A 15,867-nucleotide genomic window follows, 5' to 3' on the forward strand; every position below is an offset into this window, starting at 1 on the left:
TAGTCGAAGAGCTGCCTCGGAACCCCGGCTACCCCAGGCCAAGGTCAGAGGCCTAGACCCCGGACCCCTAACCCTGCCCATCCTGAGTTCCACTGGGAAGCCATCTTGGCCTGAGTCCAGAGGCCGTGCCAGCCTGCTTGCTTCATCCTTCCCGTCCAGGGCCTGACTCTCAGTTGCTCAGCACCCACCACTGCTCTGCCAGGCCTAGCAGCACTTGTCTGGTCAGATCCTGTGCTGAGCCCTGGGGACCCAGAGATGAATCAGACCCAGGTTGCTGCCAGAGGCCAGCTATAGTTTTGGGATGAAAGGGGAGGTGACAAGGAACTCTGGGGACCTAAAGGAGGTTCCCTGGCCGATGAGACTCCTCAGCTGAGTCTGAGATGAGCTGTTCAGGTGGAAACAAGAGGAAACATCAGGGCCCAAGGCACAGGAGGCGTCGTTGTTGGAGCAGGTAAAGGGCAGCAGGAAGCAGAAGGGGTGAGGCCAGTGAGTGAGGCCGGGAGGGGAGGCCCTGATCCACATTAAGGAGACTGAGGAATGTTATGACAAGATAACTAAATGGGGCTGGTCTGGTGGCATAGCGGTTAAGTTCAGCCCACTCTGCTGTGGCAGCCCTGTTTCACGGGTTCAGATCCTGGGCACAGACCTATGCCACTTGTCAGTCATGTTATGGTGGCGTCCCACATCCAACGTAGAGGCATATTGGCACAGACATTAGCTCAGAGCTAATCTTCCTCAAGCAAAAAGAGGAAGATTGGCAACAGATGTTAGCTCAGGGCAAATCTTCCTCAGAGGAAAAAAAAAAAGATAGCTAAGAAAGATTGCCATCACATCCCCACTTTCCTTGCTATGGCATCCAAACTGAAATACCTCACTTTATTTTAACCGGAGAAATGGAAAGAGTGCAGGCTTTGGAGTCAGGAACCAGATTCCAGTACTGGCCTGTGGGCTCAGCTGCTGGTTGTGGGTGGAAGGTTCACCCTCTGAGCCTCAGGCCTTCACGGCCACAGAGGGTAATAGGCCCCTCTCCCGGGATGTGAATATGTGCAAGGGGCACAGGACGAGCTCCTGGCACACAGCAGGATCTCTGTGTATGGAAGGCCTCTTGAACAAAAGAGAAGGATGTGAGGGTCTGAGAAGAAAGGGTTTTGTTGGCAACCCCACCTTCTCGATGGAAGTGGCAAAGTCTGGGGTTGAGTGAGGTCTAGCAATAACAGAGTGAGAAGCTGAGACATGGGAAGGACCCCAGATTAAGAGGAAAGGAGAGACAGTGCTAAAGAGATCCTTAGACATCATCCAATTCTACCCTGTTTTACACGTGTGGCCACTGGGGTCCATGCTGTCATGGATTGACCCTGGGGCTTAGAGTCTCAGGCTCAGGCCTGGATTCAATCCTGGCTCATCCACTGACTATTTGTCCATCTTTTGGTCTTAGTGTCTCATCTGCAAAATGAGACTGAGCATCATGATACCCCCTCAGCAGGCTGCCATTAGGACCCAGGGAGGCACTTCTATGATAAGCATTTGGTAAATGGTAAGGAAAGGGCCCCCACTGCGACTGTGGATGGTGATGGTGGCGTGGAGAAGGTGATGATGGTAGTGGTGGTGGTGGTAGCAGTAATGGTGATGGTGGAGGTGATGGTGGTGATGGTGGTGGTGGCGGTGGATGTAGTGTTGGAGGTGGTGGTCATTGTGAAGGTGATGATGGTGATGGTGTGGTGGTGGAGGTGATGGTGGTGGTAGGTGTGGTGGTGGTGGCTGCGAAGGGGGATTGGTGCTGGTGGTAATGGTAGAGGTGACAGTGGAGGTGGTGGTGGTGTTGTGGTGGTGGTAGTGGTAGTTGTGGTGGTAGTGGTAGTTGTGAAGGGGGTGGTATGGGGGTGGAGGTAGTGTTGGAGGTGGTGGTAGCTATGAAGGTGACAATGGTGATGGTGGTAGTAGTGGAGGTGGTGGTGGTGGCGATGGTGGTGGTGGAGGTGGTGGTGGTGGAGGTGATGGTGGTGAAGCTGATGGTGGTGATGGTGGTGGTGATGGTGGTGGTGGCAGCAGTGGAGGTGGTGATGGTAGTGGTGGAGGTGGTGATGGTGATGGTGGTGGTCATCGTGGTGATGGCAGTGGTGGAGTTGATGGTGATGGTGGCGATGGTGGTGGTGGCAGTGGTGGAGGTGGTGGTGATGGTGGTGGTGGAGCTGATGGTGGTGGTGATGGTGGTGGTGATGGTGGTGGTGGCAGCGGTGGAGGTGGTGATGGTAGTGGTGGTGGTGGTGATGGTAGTGGTGGTGGTGGTGATGGTGGAGGTGATGGTGGTGGTCATCGTGGTGATGGCGGTGATGAAGTTGATGGTGATGGTGGCTATGGTGGTGGTGGCAGTGGTGGAGGTGGTGATGGTAGTGGTGGTGGTGGTGATGGTAGTGGTGGAGGTGGTGATGGTGGTGGTGATGGTGGTGGTGGCAGCGGTGGAGGTGGTGATGGTAGTGGTGGTAGTGGTGATGGTGGAGGTGATGGTGGTGGTCATCGTGTGATGGCGGTGGTGAAGTTGATGGTGATAGTGGCTATGGTGGTGGTGGCAGTGGTGGAGGTGGTGGTGGTGGTGATGGTGGTGGTGGAGCTGATGGTGGTGGTGGAGCTGATGGTGGTGGTGATGGTGGTGGTGGTGGTGGTGGTGATGGTCATGATGGCATCTAACCTTTACTGTTCAAATTCAAAGTGCTTTATTTGAATTATTCCAATTTAATCCTCACAACAACCCTTTGAAGTAGGTGTCACCATCAAACTCATTTTGTAGATGAGGAAACTGAGGCCCCGTGAGGTTCCATCCCTTACCCAGGGTCACAGGGGTGGGAATTAGCAGAGCCAGGATTCGGCCAGGCCGTCTGCTCTAGAACCTATGCTCTTTGCCCTGCGCTCCACAGCACAGACGTGAAGATGGCATCAGCCATCGCTGTTTTCCCTGGTCACGCTCTCCCACTAAGAGGGGAAGATGGATTCCAGAACCGAGGTTCAGACGTCCAGTCCCAGCATGACTGGAGGCCCCAAGGGACTCTGGGTGTGGGGCAGGGTGACCGAACCTGTGAGCTGTAGGATCTGGTCATCAGTGTGGGTCACAGCCTCATCATGCATGACCTGGCCTCCAATGACAAACTCCAGGCGTCTTTCGGCCAGGAGCTGGTGGACCTTGTGGGCAGAGAGAAAAAAGCCAGGTAACAACCCCGAGCTTGGTTTGGTCTGCAGGGGCCGTGGCTACAGCATCTCACTGCTCTTTCCATCCAACTCCTCGCCTTCAATTATTCTGCAGAAGCAGGGCCCTGCCTGTCCTGGTCAGCAGTGTGTCCCTCCACGTAGACCGGCCTGGCCCAAGGCGGCTCCTTGATCAGTATATCCATATGTCTATGATTTTTACTTTTGAAAGAAGCTCAAACTTAGAGAAAACTTGCAGGTCTTGTACAAAGAGCCCCCGTACATCCTTTCCCCAGATTCATTCATCGTGAATCTTTTGGCTTCACACTCCCCCATCTCATTACATACGTGGTGAGGCTTTTTCTAAACCATCTTCAAGAATACGTTAGCCATGCACGCATTTTACCCCGATTCTTCAGCAGGTGTTTCGTAGGAACAGGATAGTTATAACCATAGTATAATTATCAAAATCAGGGAATTTAACGGTAATACAACACCACTGCCCGATCCACAGGCTTTGTCACATTTTGCCAGTTGTCCCTCTAATGTCCTTTTTCAGGTCCCAGATTCAATCTGGGACCGTGCATTGCTTTGCGTGGTCATTTCTCATTATCTGTTCATTCGGGGCGGCTCCTCAGTCTCTTTTTTCTCTCAATGAGCTGATAACTCTGAAGATTACAGCCTGCTATTTTCTAGAATGTCCTTCATGGGGTGTTTGTCTCATGATTGGCTGATGACTACTTTTAAAATAAATGAATGCATGGAGGGATGGAAACATAAATAATGGCCAAGAAGGTGGCAGTGAGGCCACCGTGCCGTGTAGACACTACATTTCTGCTTTCCTCTCTGAACTAGCAGTATTTGACTTCATTCATTCAGCAGACATTGAATGGGCACCTACTGTGTACAGTTTTAAACGGGGGTCTTCTACACACCGGGCAAAGTCTGGGCACAGTCCGGGCATGGGGGATTGGGCAATGAACAAAGCACACAAAAATCCCCGCTTCTGGCAAGTCGTGCCAGTGTGTGGCCTGCCCAGGTCTTTAGCAGGCCATGCCTCTCTCCATGGGGTAGAAGACAGACAATGGAGTTTGGGGGTGTCCTTACTAGTCCACGTAAGGAAGTGTGCACTGTCCACTGGACACCCTGGAGAGACGAGCTTCAAGTCAGACATGTCTGGCTCAGAATCCCACCTGTCGAGTGTAAGCTATGTGACCACGGGCCAGTCACCTGCCCTCTCTGAACCTGGAGCATCTCTGCAAAGTGGGGTAACTGTCCCCACCGTACGGGCTGTTGGGAGGATTCAGTGGAGTCACATGTGAAGAGCGCTAGCCCGGTGCCGGGCACGTGGGAAGTGCCATCGAATATGAGGGTCCCCCTCAGGACTCCACAGGCTGCGGGTTCAAGACAACCCCTCTGGTGGGAGCCAGTGGACGCCCTGCTTCCTCCTCTCAGCTTTGCTTAGCTTCTGAGCACGTCTCGGGCCTCTCTGAGCTTCACGCTCAGTGACTGTTCTGAAGGAAGGTGAGCGCCAGGGAGGGGACTAAGTCACTGATGCGGGACCTGCAGCTCAGAGTCCAGCTGCCACCTGTGGTCACACGGGAAGGTGGCGGAGGCGAGACCCGGTCCCAGGCTGCCTCCCTACAGGGCCTCTCTGACCCTCTGCCGTGAACCACAGGGACGGCTGCACCCTCGGCAGGGCTCCCACGCCCTGGGGGGCCGCACAGATGTGTAAGTGAAGGAAGAAGTTGTGGGGGCCCAGGGCCACCTCGGGAGTGACCCGTGTCAGAGGCTACCCCGTTCAGCACCAGCTGAGTGCACAGCGGGCTTGCTGGAGCTGCAATTGTCCATGAATGGCCAGACAGCCAGGATTAAAAGCAAACACGCTCTAGGGCAGAGCTGCCGGCACCCAGTGGGGCGTGGGCCTCGCTGTTGGGACCTCACAGTCCTGGTCGCCGTGAGAACGCCCCTGAGTTTCCTGCCTGGTCTTCACCAGACACGCTGGCCGCCCCTCCATCACCTGCCCCTCGAGGACTGTCCTCGTGGGCAGCCTTACCTGGCGTTTCTGCTTGTCCGAGGCAAGGCCATCCCACCACAGCCGGAAAAACTCCTGCTCCACCAGGATGAACCGGCGTTTCTTCTTGCGGGCCAGCTCCTCCACCACCGAGGTGTAGACGTTGGCGGCGTATGCCTGCATGCTTTCCTGGGGAGGGGGCACATCATTGCACGGGCCCCAAGGACCAGGGAGTAAAAGCCAGCGTGCCGAGCTGTGCCTGGGCCCCTCCCTCTCACCGCATGTCTGCACGCGGCTCCTCCTCTAGCTTCCGCACTGCCCTCGCAACAAAGGACCCCTGGCACCCACTCTGTGCAAGACACGTGGCAAGGGTTGGGACTGAGGGAAAAACATGGCTCGCCCACCTTTGATGAGAACGTGCTCTCCTGGGGAGAGAGATGATCAAGAGACCATGACACTCTACGTGGGCAGAGCAACATGCCAGCTCAGCCTAGGGGTCAGGGCGTGTGACCTGGCCCTGAGGTTGCCATGGGGGAACAGCACAGTCAAGCCCAGGGGCAAGACGGGGTGAGGTCCCGGGACCCCAAAGGGACTTGCGTGGGCTGAAATGAAGGGGAAGCAGGTGTTCAGAGTTGCAGCAGAGAAGAGCTTCTCCCTTGGGTTCTCCCTGTGGCTCCAAGAGATGAAGTTGTTCGTAGCTGCTTCCCACCTGGGTCTCCAGGCTGGCCCACAGTAGTGCTCAGGGAATGCCAAGAGCACTGGGCAGGGAGTTAGCAGCCAGCAAGTTATCCCTGAGTGACCTTGGGAAAGACAACAACCCTCTCTGGGCCTCAATTTCCCCTTCTGAAAACTGGGGGTGGCAGGCATGCTTCTCCCACCCTTAAGCCATCTCCATATGCAGGTGAGACGCCACCCCCAGGGGCTGCCCCGTGCACCCCAGGACTGAACTTCACACTCAGCATCACATGCTCCTCCTGCCTCTCTCTCTTTGAAACTAGCTGCTCACTTATTAACGTCTTCTGTAAAGTTATTATATCCATAATCACAGAGGGGCTTTGCTCATGTATCTCTCTATTTCCTTCCTCATCCTAAAAAAGAGCTAGAGGAGCCCCGGGTAATAACATCCAAGCCCCTGGCCCAGAAAACTAAGGAAATCAGGGGCTTTTCCCTCTTTTTCACTCTGCACTCATTCATTCATTTGTTCATTCAACAAACATCTGCCGAGCGCCGACTCCGTGTGTCAGGCACAGTGGGAATATGTCAGTAAAGAAAACGGATGCAGCCCCCGCACTGTGGAGGTGATGTTCTAGTGAGGAAAACAGGCCCTCAGGGAGCCAGGGGGCATGATATAGGAAGGGAGGGAGGAGGGAAGGGAGTGGGCCGGAGACCGCATCCCCGGAAGCCTCAGGCACCCACCTGGACCGTGTGGATCCAGCCCACGTCCATGTGGCTGTGGGGCACCACGAAGATCCTGATGTGGTCCGCGGCCTGGGCCCCCAGGAGCCACCGCAGGACCAGCGGCCCAAGCAGAGGCAGCCAGCGGAGCAGCCCCATCCTGGTGCCCAGTAGGCAGAGACTGGCACTGGCCACTCCCGGCTACCCTGCGGGCTGCCCCGGGCAGCTGACTGGGCACTCGCCCTTGGGGGAGGGAGCAGGCAGGGGAGCAGGAGGAGTGGCCTTCGCAGCAATGCCGTCCCTTAGCAGCACAGGCCAGTGGCACTTGCTCACTGCCTTTCAGCTCTCCGCCCTCCACTCCCCAACTCCAGTTTCCTGGCCATCTCTGTCCAACTTTATGCCAAACCCCAAAAGCCCCAGGGAGGCCTGCCAGATTTCCCTTCAGCCTGGGGTGCCTCTCCTCGCCCCAATGCCTGTGCCTCACTGAGCTTTTCTCTCTTGGCACGCCCTGCAAAACTCAACAGTCAGTTTGGGGAGTGCCACCACCAGGAAGCCTTCCCTGATAACCTCTTCCTCATATAGAACTCCCAATCTGGAGCATGCAATAGGGATCTTATCTCCATTTTCAGGAGGAAATCCAGCTTTCAGAAAGAGTACTTGCCTTGCCCGAGATCACCCATCTAGTGGAGGAGCGAGACTGACGGAAACTTTCCCATTGAGTTCTGGCTCTCCGGGTGCTGAGCCTGGCTGCTAAACATTTAACCTCTCTGAGTCTCCGGTGGCGCATCCCTGAAAGAGGGTGCAGCAGAGGAGCTGTGAATCTGCGGGAGAACTCACACGAGATGACAACCTCGTGCCTGCAGCCTGCCCTGGAGGAGGGGAGGTCACAGTGGTGCAGCATGATGGGGCAAGAGTGTTGCCTGGAGCCCCTTCTGTGCTGGGGCCCCGAGAACAGGGCATCTGTGGTTTGGGGGGGACTGCCTGAGAACCCAATGGCCAGGCCTCTGACTGGCGTTTTCTAGTGTGGCCGAAGCTGTGGCTCTGTCTCCCCGTGCTGGCCACCTTGTGCATTCATTCAGCAAACCCAACTGGAGAACATGATCTCCAAGCCAGTCTGTGTCCTCTCTGCCGCATCCGCCTTCCAGGGCCCTCACTCCTGGGCCCAGGTCAGACCCTCACCTGAATCAGATGAGGAAAAGGTCCTCCAACTTTTGTGTCCCTGTGGCCTTCCAGGACACACAGCCAGACTACATCTCCCAACCTTCTCTGCACTCAGTGTGGCCACAAGGCCAAGCTTTAGCTGATGGGTGTGAGGGGAGTGCCCCCCTTCCAGGCAGGCCCGTAAACGCAGCCTCCCCCACTTCCTCTCCCACTGCCCGAAGGGAGGGTACTCAGGACCGTGGGGAGGTCAGAGCCATCGACTGAGGCTCCAGAGGACCCCTGGAACCAGGAGGAACTCGATAGGCCATGCCATGAGGGAGAAAGCACTTCCATTGTGCTAAGCCACCGAGTTTACAGGTAACAGTGTCACAGATTCTGTCTCTCAAGATGGCTGTCACAGCATCACGCGTCCCGGGAACCCTTTGTAGGATGTGACTGTGACGCTGCTCCTGTTGGAAGGGGGGTCTGTGTCTTCTCCCACTGAAGCTGGGTGGGCTTGTGATTCACTTGTAACCAACAGAATGTGGCAAAAGTGGCCCTGGGGGACTTGTGTGGCTGTCCAACATGACACTGCAGCTTTTGCCTTGTTCACTGGAGCAGTCACACGTGGAGCCCGGAGCCGCCACGCTGTGAGGAAGCCCAGGGCAGCCCCAGGGGTGGGCTACATGGAGAAGCCGTGAGAGCATGTGAACAGAGACGAGCTGGCCATGCTGTTCCAGCTCCCGCTCTTGCAGCTCCAGCCCCATTGACTGCAACCACTTCGGGCGGGTGGTCCCGTACGTTTCCATTCCTGGTGATTGCCTCCGGCCTCTGCGTTCCTGCTCTGCAGCAGCTAACCCCGGGGTTGTGGCTGATGCTGGTTACCCCCGCCCTGCTATGGATTCCATGCCCTTCACCCTCAACTAGCACCTGTGCTGGACGAGATGGCTCGCCTGGTGGGGTAGCCCGGATCCTCATTCCCAAGGGGTCTGACCCTCGGTGAGCTTGCCTTCCCAAGCCACGACATTATCCCATCTATTCACTGTCCAAACAAGCAACCAGAGACACCCACGGGAGTGCCCGACCGAGTCCTCTCTATTCCTGTGTGACAGCCCACTGGACCTGCCCCCTCCCAGAATGGTCCAGAACAATTATCTCTGCTAGACTCATGACTCTTCCCCTTGCCTGCCGGTCTCTTGGCTCGAGTAGCCCAAAGTGACCAGTGACAGTAGTAGCATTCCCCTTTGGACACCAGAACTTCTGGACCTGCAGAGTGCAGTGCCGTGTATCTGGACACAGATCCCCACGTGGGTCACTGGGTGTGGTGAGAAATGAGGCTCATCCTGCTTCCATCCTTTATGTTCTACCCACTGGGGACAGCACGCACTGGTCATTGGTTTGGGGTGTCTGTGCCTCCTGGAGGATGGTGCCCCAGATTCACAGGCAGTGTCTCCAAGCTGATGCTCAGTGGAGCCTTCAACCAGCTGTCCTCTTCCTCTCTCAGGCCGACGGCTTCTGGGTGCTAGGGCACATAGTAGGGCCAGCAGACTCCACGGTCGTGTGCCCACTGTCACACCTCCTTACAAAAATGGCTCCCTTGGCCTGATGACACGTATGCCCTCGCTTAGAGCACTCACTCTGGAGGAAGCCAGCAGCCACGTCCTGGGGACACTCAAGCCGCCTGTGAAGAGTCCACACAGAGAGCAGCTAAGGCGTCCTGCCCACGGCCAGCTCTAACTCACCAGCCACACCAGTCAACCGCCCGCAGGCAGTCCTCCAGCCCAGCCCCTGCTGCAGGAGTCCCAGCCCACGCCTTGACTGCAACCTGGTGAAGCCTGTGGGCCAGAAACACCCCGCCAAGCCGCTGCTGGATTCCTCACCCCAGAAACTCTGGGTGACAATAAAACTTGATTGCACGTTCAAGCCACAGTCCTCAAAATCCGTGGGTATTCCCGCCTCCCTGGTGCCTGGTTACCTGAGTCCATGACCACAAGCCACCTCGGGGAAAGGATGGGGGATCGTGACCATACGCCACTGCCACGGTGTCCCAGAGTCCTTCCACCCGGGGACCCGGAGTGTGGCTTTGAAAACTGGCTCAGGTCTGGACACTGGGCAAAGGCTGAAGCCTGTTCAGCGGGGGGCTGCCCTCTCCTCTGAACCCGTCCAGGCCTGACTTTCCAACAGGGTATTCTGAGGGTCAGCTGGTCAGTTGTCCATCTATTTTGTCCCAGGCATCCTGTTTTCTAGTGACCACCTCCTCAGCCCACAGTGGGTCTCACTGCCATTCGGGCCTTGACGTGCGTTGCAGTGATTGCACAGACCCCACTTCTGGTGGCGAAGTGCAGGCCCCCGGCCTCCTATTCCTGTATCATCTTTCTACCGGCAGGCGCCATCAGGGACCCCTCTCTGTAATGGCGCCACTGCCGTCAGCCCCAGCCCACAGGGGCAGCCTCGTCTTCCAGCTTCTTGGTGACGCTGGTGCTTGGTCAATGGAGCGTCCTCCGGGCCTCCTGGGGAACATGGTCACCAGGTGGGTCTTCTGACCTCACACACCAACTTCACTGTCACCTACGCCCACTTCTCTGAATCTTTGACCGCTTCCTCCCCCATCTGCCATGGTAGTTCTGGTATCTCTTGATCACTCTCTGTGGGCCGACACGCTCTCCAGCTTCAAGAGCACCTCCGCGGCCTGCTCGCGCTGACTGCTGGTGTCAAGTCCTTCGTGACTGGCATCTTAGGCTGCTTCAGCTGCCGTCACAAGATAGCACACACTGGGGTCTCTAACCACAGCCCTGTCTCTCCTCACGGTTCTGGAGGCTGGATGTTCCTGGGGCCGGGGAAAGAGTCTGGGCAGCTTCTGTGACAACCTCTGTGGTTTGGCTCTCCTTCGCTGGGGAGGGGCATCTCACAGCGGGGAGAGGCCACAGTGTGGGAACAGTTCTTTCTAGAAGTAGGTTCTGGGGTGCCCAGCCCAAAGAGGCTGTTGTAGGTCCTGGGTTCTGTTACTTTGGTTGCTAGTGGCAGTTGTTGCTCAGAAAAAAAGCCGGTGCTAAATGTGTTTTCCCCACTCCGGCGAGATGCCCCACAAATGCCCCACATTCGAATGCAGGCACTGAAAGAACGGGGTGCTGCTAGCTCCCACATGGCAAGGTCAGTTTGTCCCCCTGTCACGCGTGGGCACTCTGGCTTGCGACCTCTTCTTGACCCGGGTCAAAGCTGCACATGAAAAGTGTGAGGCGTGACTCGTTCTGGGTGATCTAGAAAAAGGATCGGCCTGAACTTTCTTGATGGGCATGTGGGAGGGTGCGAGATGGGCACACCTGAGCCATGTCCCGTTTAATCCTTGTGACATCAGTGTCCTCCATGCCCTGGAGCAAGTGGGACAGGCCTAGGGGCTCACAGTGGCCTTGATGGGCAAACTGCCTGGGACCGCACCCAGGGCCAAATGCTCTCCCCAGCCAGCGGCACAGACACAGCATCCTCTTGCCTCCATCCTTCCCTGGCTCCCAGTGTCTGCCCTCTGGAAGCATGATCCACAGCCTGCGTTTCAGATCCTTCCAGACTTGGCCCCACTCTGCCTTTCTGACCTCACCTCCTGCATCCTTCTTCTCCTGCATTCCTTCTAGCAGCGGCTGGAAGGCCCCACTGCTCCCATCCTCATGACCTTCCTCCCCTGAGTGTGCTGGCTGCTGTGTCTCCTCCACCTGGAATGAGCTGGCTTCCTCCTACCACCACCACTGCATGGCCAAATCCTCCCTGCAGTTCAAGCCCTTTCCCCCCTCAGGCCCTTTGCACATGCTGTCCCTCTGACCAGAAGCATCTTCCTCCACTCTCTGTCTGGCTAATTGCTACTCCTCCTTCACATCTTGCACTCTCAGAGAGACCTTCCATGAATGTCCCCTCCTTCTTCACAGCATTTACTGATGTACAGAATTCCATATTAATGTGTGTGTTTGGTCGACATCTTCCCACCTGACTATACGCTCCATGAGGCTTCGTTCATTCGTATCTGCATCCAGCCCCTGCGACAAAGGAGGAGCTCTCCACTTTTTCTTGAAAGAAACCACAAGTTTAACTGCTGTGGTCGTGCCCATCTCCCGTCTACACCGAGGACACAGACAGTGGAGAAAGCTCCACCCAGCGGCTCAGCCTCACTCCACCTCCACCCGCTGTGAGCAGGTCACTTCACCCTGGAGCAGGGCCATGCCTGACTCCTGGTGGCCTGGTCCAGGCCGCGGGGTTCTCACCTGTCCTGTGGAGTATTTGGGTCTGTCTGTAGGGTCATTGTAAATATCAGCCTGTTTGGGGGATGACAGTGACGGCCCAGTGCCTGACCCGGAGTGAGCGCTCTGCTGATAAACAGCAGGTCCGCACCCTAGGCTGCATGGCTGCGCTGGTCCTGTTTTCAAGTATTTATCCATAAACACCCACTGAACCCTGACTCTGCGCCCGGCTCTGTGCTGGGAGGTGGGAGAGCAGGAGACGTGCTGCCCCGGACAGCGTGTAAAGACAGGCCTTGGCCACGGTGGAGGGCACTGCCCACAGAAGCTGCTGTGGGGTTTGACCGCCCCTGGAGGACCCGGGAGGCCTTCCTGGAGGAGGGGGTGAAGGAGCTGGACCTCCAAGCCCAGGAAGGAAGAGTGAGGGGGTCAGAGGCTTAGAGGACAGAGGAAACAGTGGCCCAGGCGCTGGGTGGGGTGGTGAAGGGGCCAGGTGCTGGGGAGACGGCTGGTAGGCCACCTAGACCGGGGGCCATGGTGTGGAAGGAGAGCCAGGTGGGTGAGGGCCTGTGGGGCTCTTTCGATGTGTCTGCTCCTCAGTTCTCTCCTTTCAACCCTCCCTGGGACCCCTCCCCCAGCCGCCCCCCTCCCTCCCTTCCCAGGGCTGGGAACGGCGCAGGCCCAGGTCCGCGTTTATCAGCCCCTGCACTGTGGGAACATCAGTGTCCTGAGGGGGTACTGGTTGTGCCCGTTTCAGGTGACAAAGCTGGGACTCAGAGATGGTCAGTCCACCGCCTGTCCCTCAGGGTCTCGACCACGGGCACCCTCCATCCTCCCTCCAAGAACTGGCTGTCTCAGGCCCCGCCGACCATGCAGGACATCCAGACTCCTGGGGGCGGGGAGAGCAGCGCCCCCTGCCCCCAGCGGGGCCCCAGTTGGGGAATGAGGACAGACCAGAGTTGAACAGTCCAGGGGCTGAGTCCTGTCTTGGCAGCTTACTCTGACTGAGTCCCTTCCTCCCTCCCAGCCTATTTCTCCTCCATAAAATGGGCCTCATAACAAGGCAGGCAACCCCACTGCGGGGACCGGGCTCAGAGGAGGTGGCCATGGGGAGGGTGGGGCAGAGTGGAGTGCAAGTGGCCCCAGGATCCAAACTCTGCACCTTGATGCCCTTGTTCCATGCCCAGCGTCCACACCTCAAACACTCCGTGTAGTCCCCACTCTGTGCCCGCACCCCACCTTTAGCCTTCACCCCACATGTACACCCAGCACCCCAGGCCAGTGCTGGGAGCAGAACGGCAGGGAGGGGGAGCAGGAGGGGGGCGAGGAGAAGCAGGAACAGGAACAGGAGGAAGAGAGACAGGGGCAAAGAGGTGGAGGAGGGAGGTGGGGAGGGAAGAGAAAGGGGGGAAAGGGGAAGGAGGAGGAGCCGGTGGTGCTCAGTGCGGCCTCTGACCTTGAAGTTTCTGAAGGTCAGTGTGGGGCTCAAGGGTGCCCCGGCCCAGCCACTCCTGGTGGCACCCCAACAGCCCACCTGTGCTCACCCCCACAGCCTGTGCACGGAGCCATGGGGTGCAGGAAAGACACGAGGTGCTGGGAGGGCTCATCTACACGGGCCAGAGCAGGACTCAGAGAGCCCAGCATGGGCCCTGGCATGATGCTGGGGCAGGGCTGCCTCACCTCGGTTCAGAAAGACCCAGGTCACTCCAGAGCCTCTGCTCTCGAGGTCCTGAGGGAACCCCACAGAACCGGGCTGGGACCCAGCTGGCTGTGCGAACCTGGACAAACCCTCCACTGCTCTTAGCCTGGAGTGTGGTGGAGGCACCACTCCACAGGGCAAAAGGCGCTGGCCGCGGTCAAGCTTAAGGCCTGAGGCCGACGAGTTTCACTACTGCAGGGGGTTCCCGCGCAGCCACCGCCCGCTTCTGCTCCCGAGGAGGCGTGGGCCGCAGATGGCTGCTGCTCCTGCTGGGAGAGGCTCTTGCTGGCAAGTGACAGCCCTGTGACAGTGGCAGGCCGGAGGGACCCGAAGGAGTGTCCAGAGGATGGTGGGCGGCTGCACCTGCCCACCCCAGGAGTGTGTGGGGCCGTCAGCATAGGCGCTGGCTTCTCTGCTCAGGGTGCCCTGGGCCAGGGCCTCTGAGGCCTGGGTGGCGGGGTTTTCTGCCTGGACCAGGAGCAGCAAGTGGGCTGGACAGGGCCCGGCCTGCCCTGAATCCTGGCTTCACCCTTAAGCAAGTCACTCAGGGCCTTAAGCAAGTGGCTCAGGGCCTCCGTTTGTCTTCTGACAATGGAGTGGCGCTGCCCAGCTGGCCAGGTTGTGGCGGAGATGGAAGGAGACGCCTGCCGGGCACGTGGTAAATGCCCAGAAATCTTAGTTTCCCTTCTTCCTCCATCCAAAGGGCCTGATGAGGTGGGTGACCTAAGTAGAGAGGGCTCAGTGGACACGACACATGCGGAGGAGTGGCCTGTGCCACTTTAGGTAACAAACATGCCACAGCGCCCGGTGGGTTCCACGAGCTCTCAAATGCCACCCCCTGAGTCCTCGCCATAGCCGGCTGGTAAACAGCATCACATCTCCATTTTACAGAGAAGGAAACTGAGGCACAGAGAAGTTCACTAGCCTGCCTGAGGCCACACAGCTGTCAGTGGCAAAGGTCCCATGTCCGCGTTCCTCTCAGTCTGTGCTCCCATTCACCTGCATCTGCTCTGTCTCAGGGAGACTGTCCTGCATGGCCAGCAAGGTGGAGGTGAGGCTGCTGACGGGAACGGGGCTCCCGGCTGCCCTCGAGCGGGCTCCTGGGCTGGCTCAGAGCCCAATCTACCCCGGCCCGCCTCTCCAGCTTCACGGTGCCCACAGGCTCCCCACCCGCTCAAGCTGCAGTCCCCTGGCCCTGAACGTGCACATCCGTTTCTATCTCCCGGCAGGGTTTCCTCCCACCAGGCACACCTTTCTCCCCTCTCTGTCTGGGGTGTCCTCACCTCCACAAATCCTCCTGACCCTCCACTTGAGGCAGGGACTGCATCCATCTCGTCTGCAGGACCCGGACAGGGCTTGCAGGCAATGATGGTAACGTCTTCATACGGAATTGTTGACTGAATATCAGTGACTGAGTGCGGGAGCGAGTGAATGACTGAATGAATGAATGGCACGTGGCCTCTCTCTGCTTTCCGTCAAAGGGGCGGGCAGGCTAGCTTTAGAACCTTTTCCATCACGCTCTGAGGCCGCGCAGAGTCTGCTCCAGGCAGGTGGGAGGTCATGGAAGGTCATTGGCCTGGGAGTCAGTCACTGGATTCCAAATCCCAGTGTGTGTGCGTGCACATGCATGTGTGCGTGTGCACCTGTGAGTGTGTGTGCATGTGCCTGTGTGTGTGTGACGGATACATGAACACACGCGTGGTGGGAAAACTGAATAACATGGAAACAGTTGGAGTAGAAGGTATAAGTGCTCTCCTCCTTTCGCCTGGTTTGGGGGAGACCAGGGCAGGGGGCTCTCTCTTTGTCAGGCAAGCTCTCTCATGTGGAGACAAAGCTGCAGGTAAAGGCTCACAGGCCTCGAGGCCCCAGCGAGAGTGAAGGGCTCTTTTTCAGACCCTGGAAAAGGACTCTACTTGGGTCATCGTCCCCCCGAGCCATCTCTGTCCCCATCACGGGCTCTCCGATTGGCCGGCCTGGGACAGAAGCCAGCCCTGTGGTGGGAGAATAGGGCCCCTTGAGTGACAGCCCTGTGAGAATCAAAGGTAACAGATGGCTGGCTGAGGGTGGTATTCTCCCCATGAGCTAGCATTTATTGAGCACTTACGGCATACCGGGCACAGACTGACCACATTGCGTGTATCATTTGATGCTCACCCACTGACGGACTGTTACTATCACACCCTTTCTGGAGGTGACGTGGGATGTGGTGAGGTTCAGAGAAG

The 15,867-nt window shown here is 57.6% G+C and overlaps 1 protein-coding gene across 5 annotated transcripts in view; it reads right to left on the reverse strand.

The window, feature by feature from the left end:
- The window catches only part of MAN2B2 (mannosidase alpha class 2B member 2), a 41,818-nt gene extending 34,976 nt beyond the window's left edge, over positions 1-6,842 (reverse strand). Inside the window, exons 1-3 of one of the 5 annotated variants that reach the window (XM_070613320.1) lie at positions 6,608-6,842; positions 5,234-5,380; positions 3,069-3,174 (exon numbers count right to left, since the gene is read on the reverse strand). In XM_070613320.1, the coding sequence (XP_070469421.1) occupies positions 3,069-3,174; positions 5,234-5,380; positions 6,608-6,745 (391 nt within the window). In that variant the 5' untranslated portion in view covers positions 6,746-6,842. The remainder of the gene's footprint in view (positions 1-3,068; positions 3,175-5,233; positions 5,381-6,607) is intronic. The other 4 variants (XM_070613321.1, XM_070613316.1, XM_070613317.1 and 1 more) reach the window with 4 other exon arrangements.
- Positions 6,843-15,867: the final 9,025 nt, after the last annotated feature.

The sequence above is a fragment of the Equus przewalskii genome, chromosome 3 (assembly GCF_037783145.1).
Source record: "Equus przewalskii isolate Varuska chromosome 3, EquPr2, whole genome shotgun sequence".
In the NCBI taxonomy this organism is placed as follows: Eukaryota; Metazoa; Chordata; class Mammalia; order Perissodactyla; family Equidae; genus Equus; species Equus przewalskii.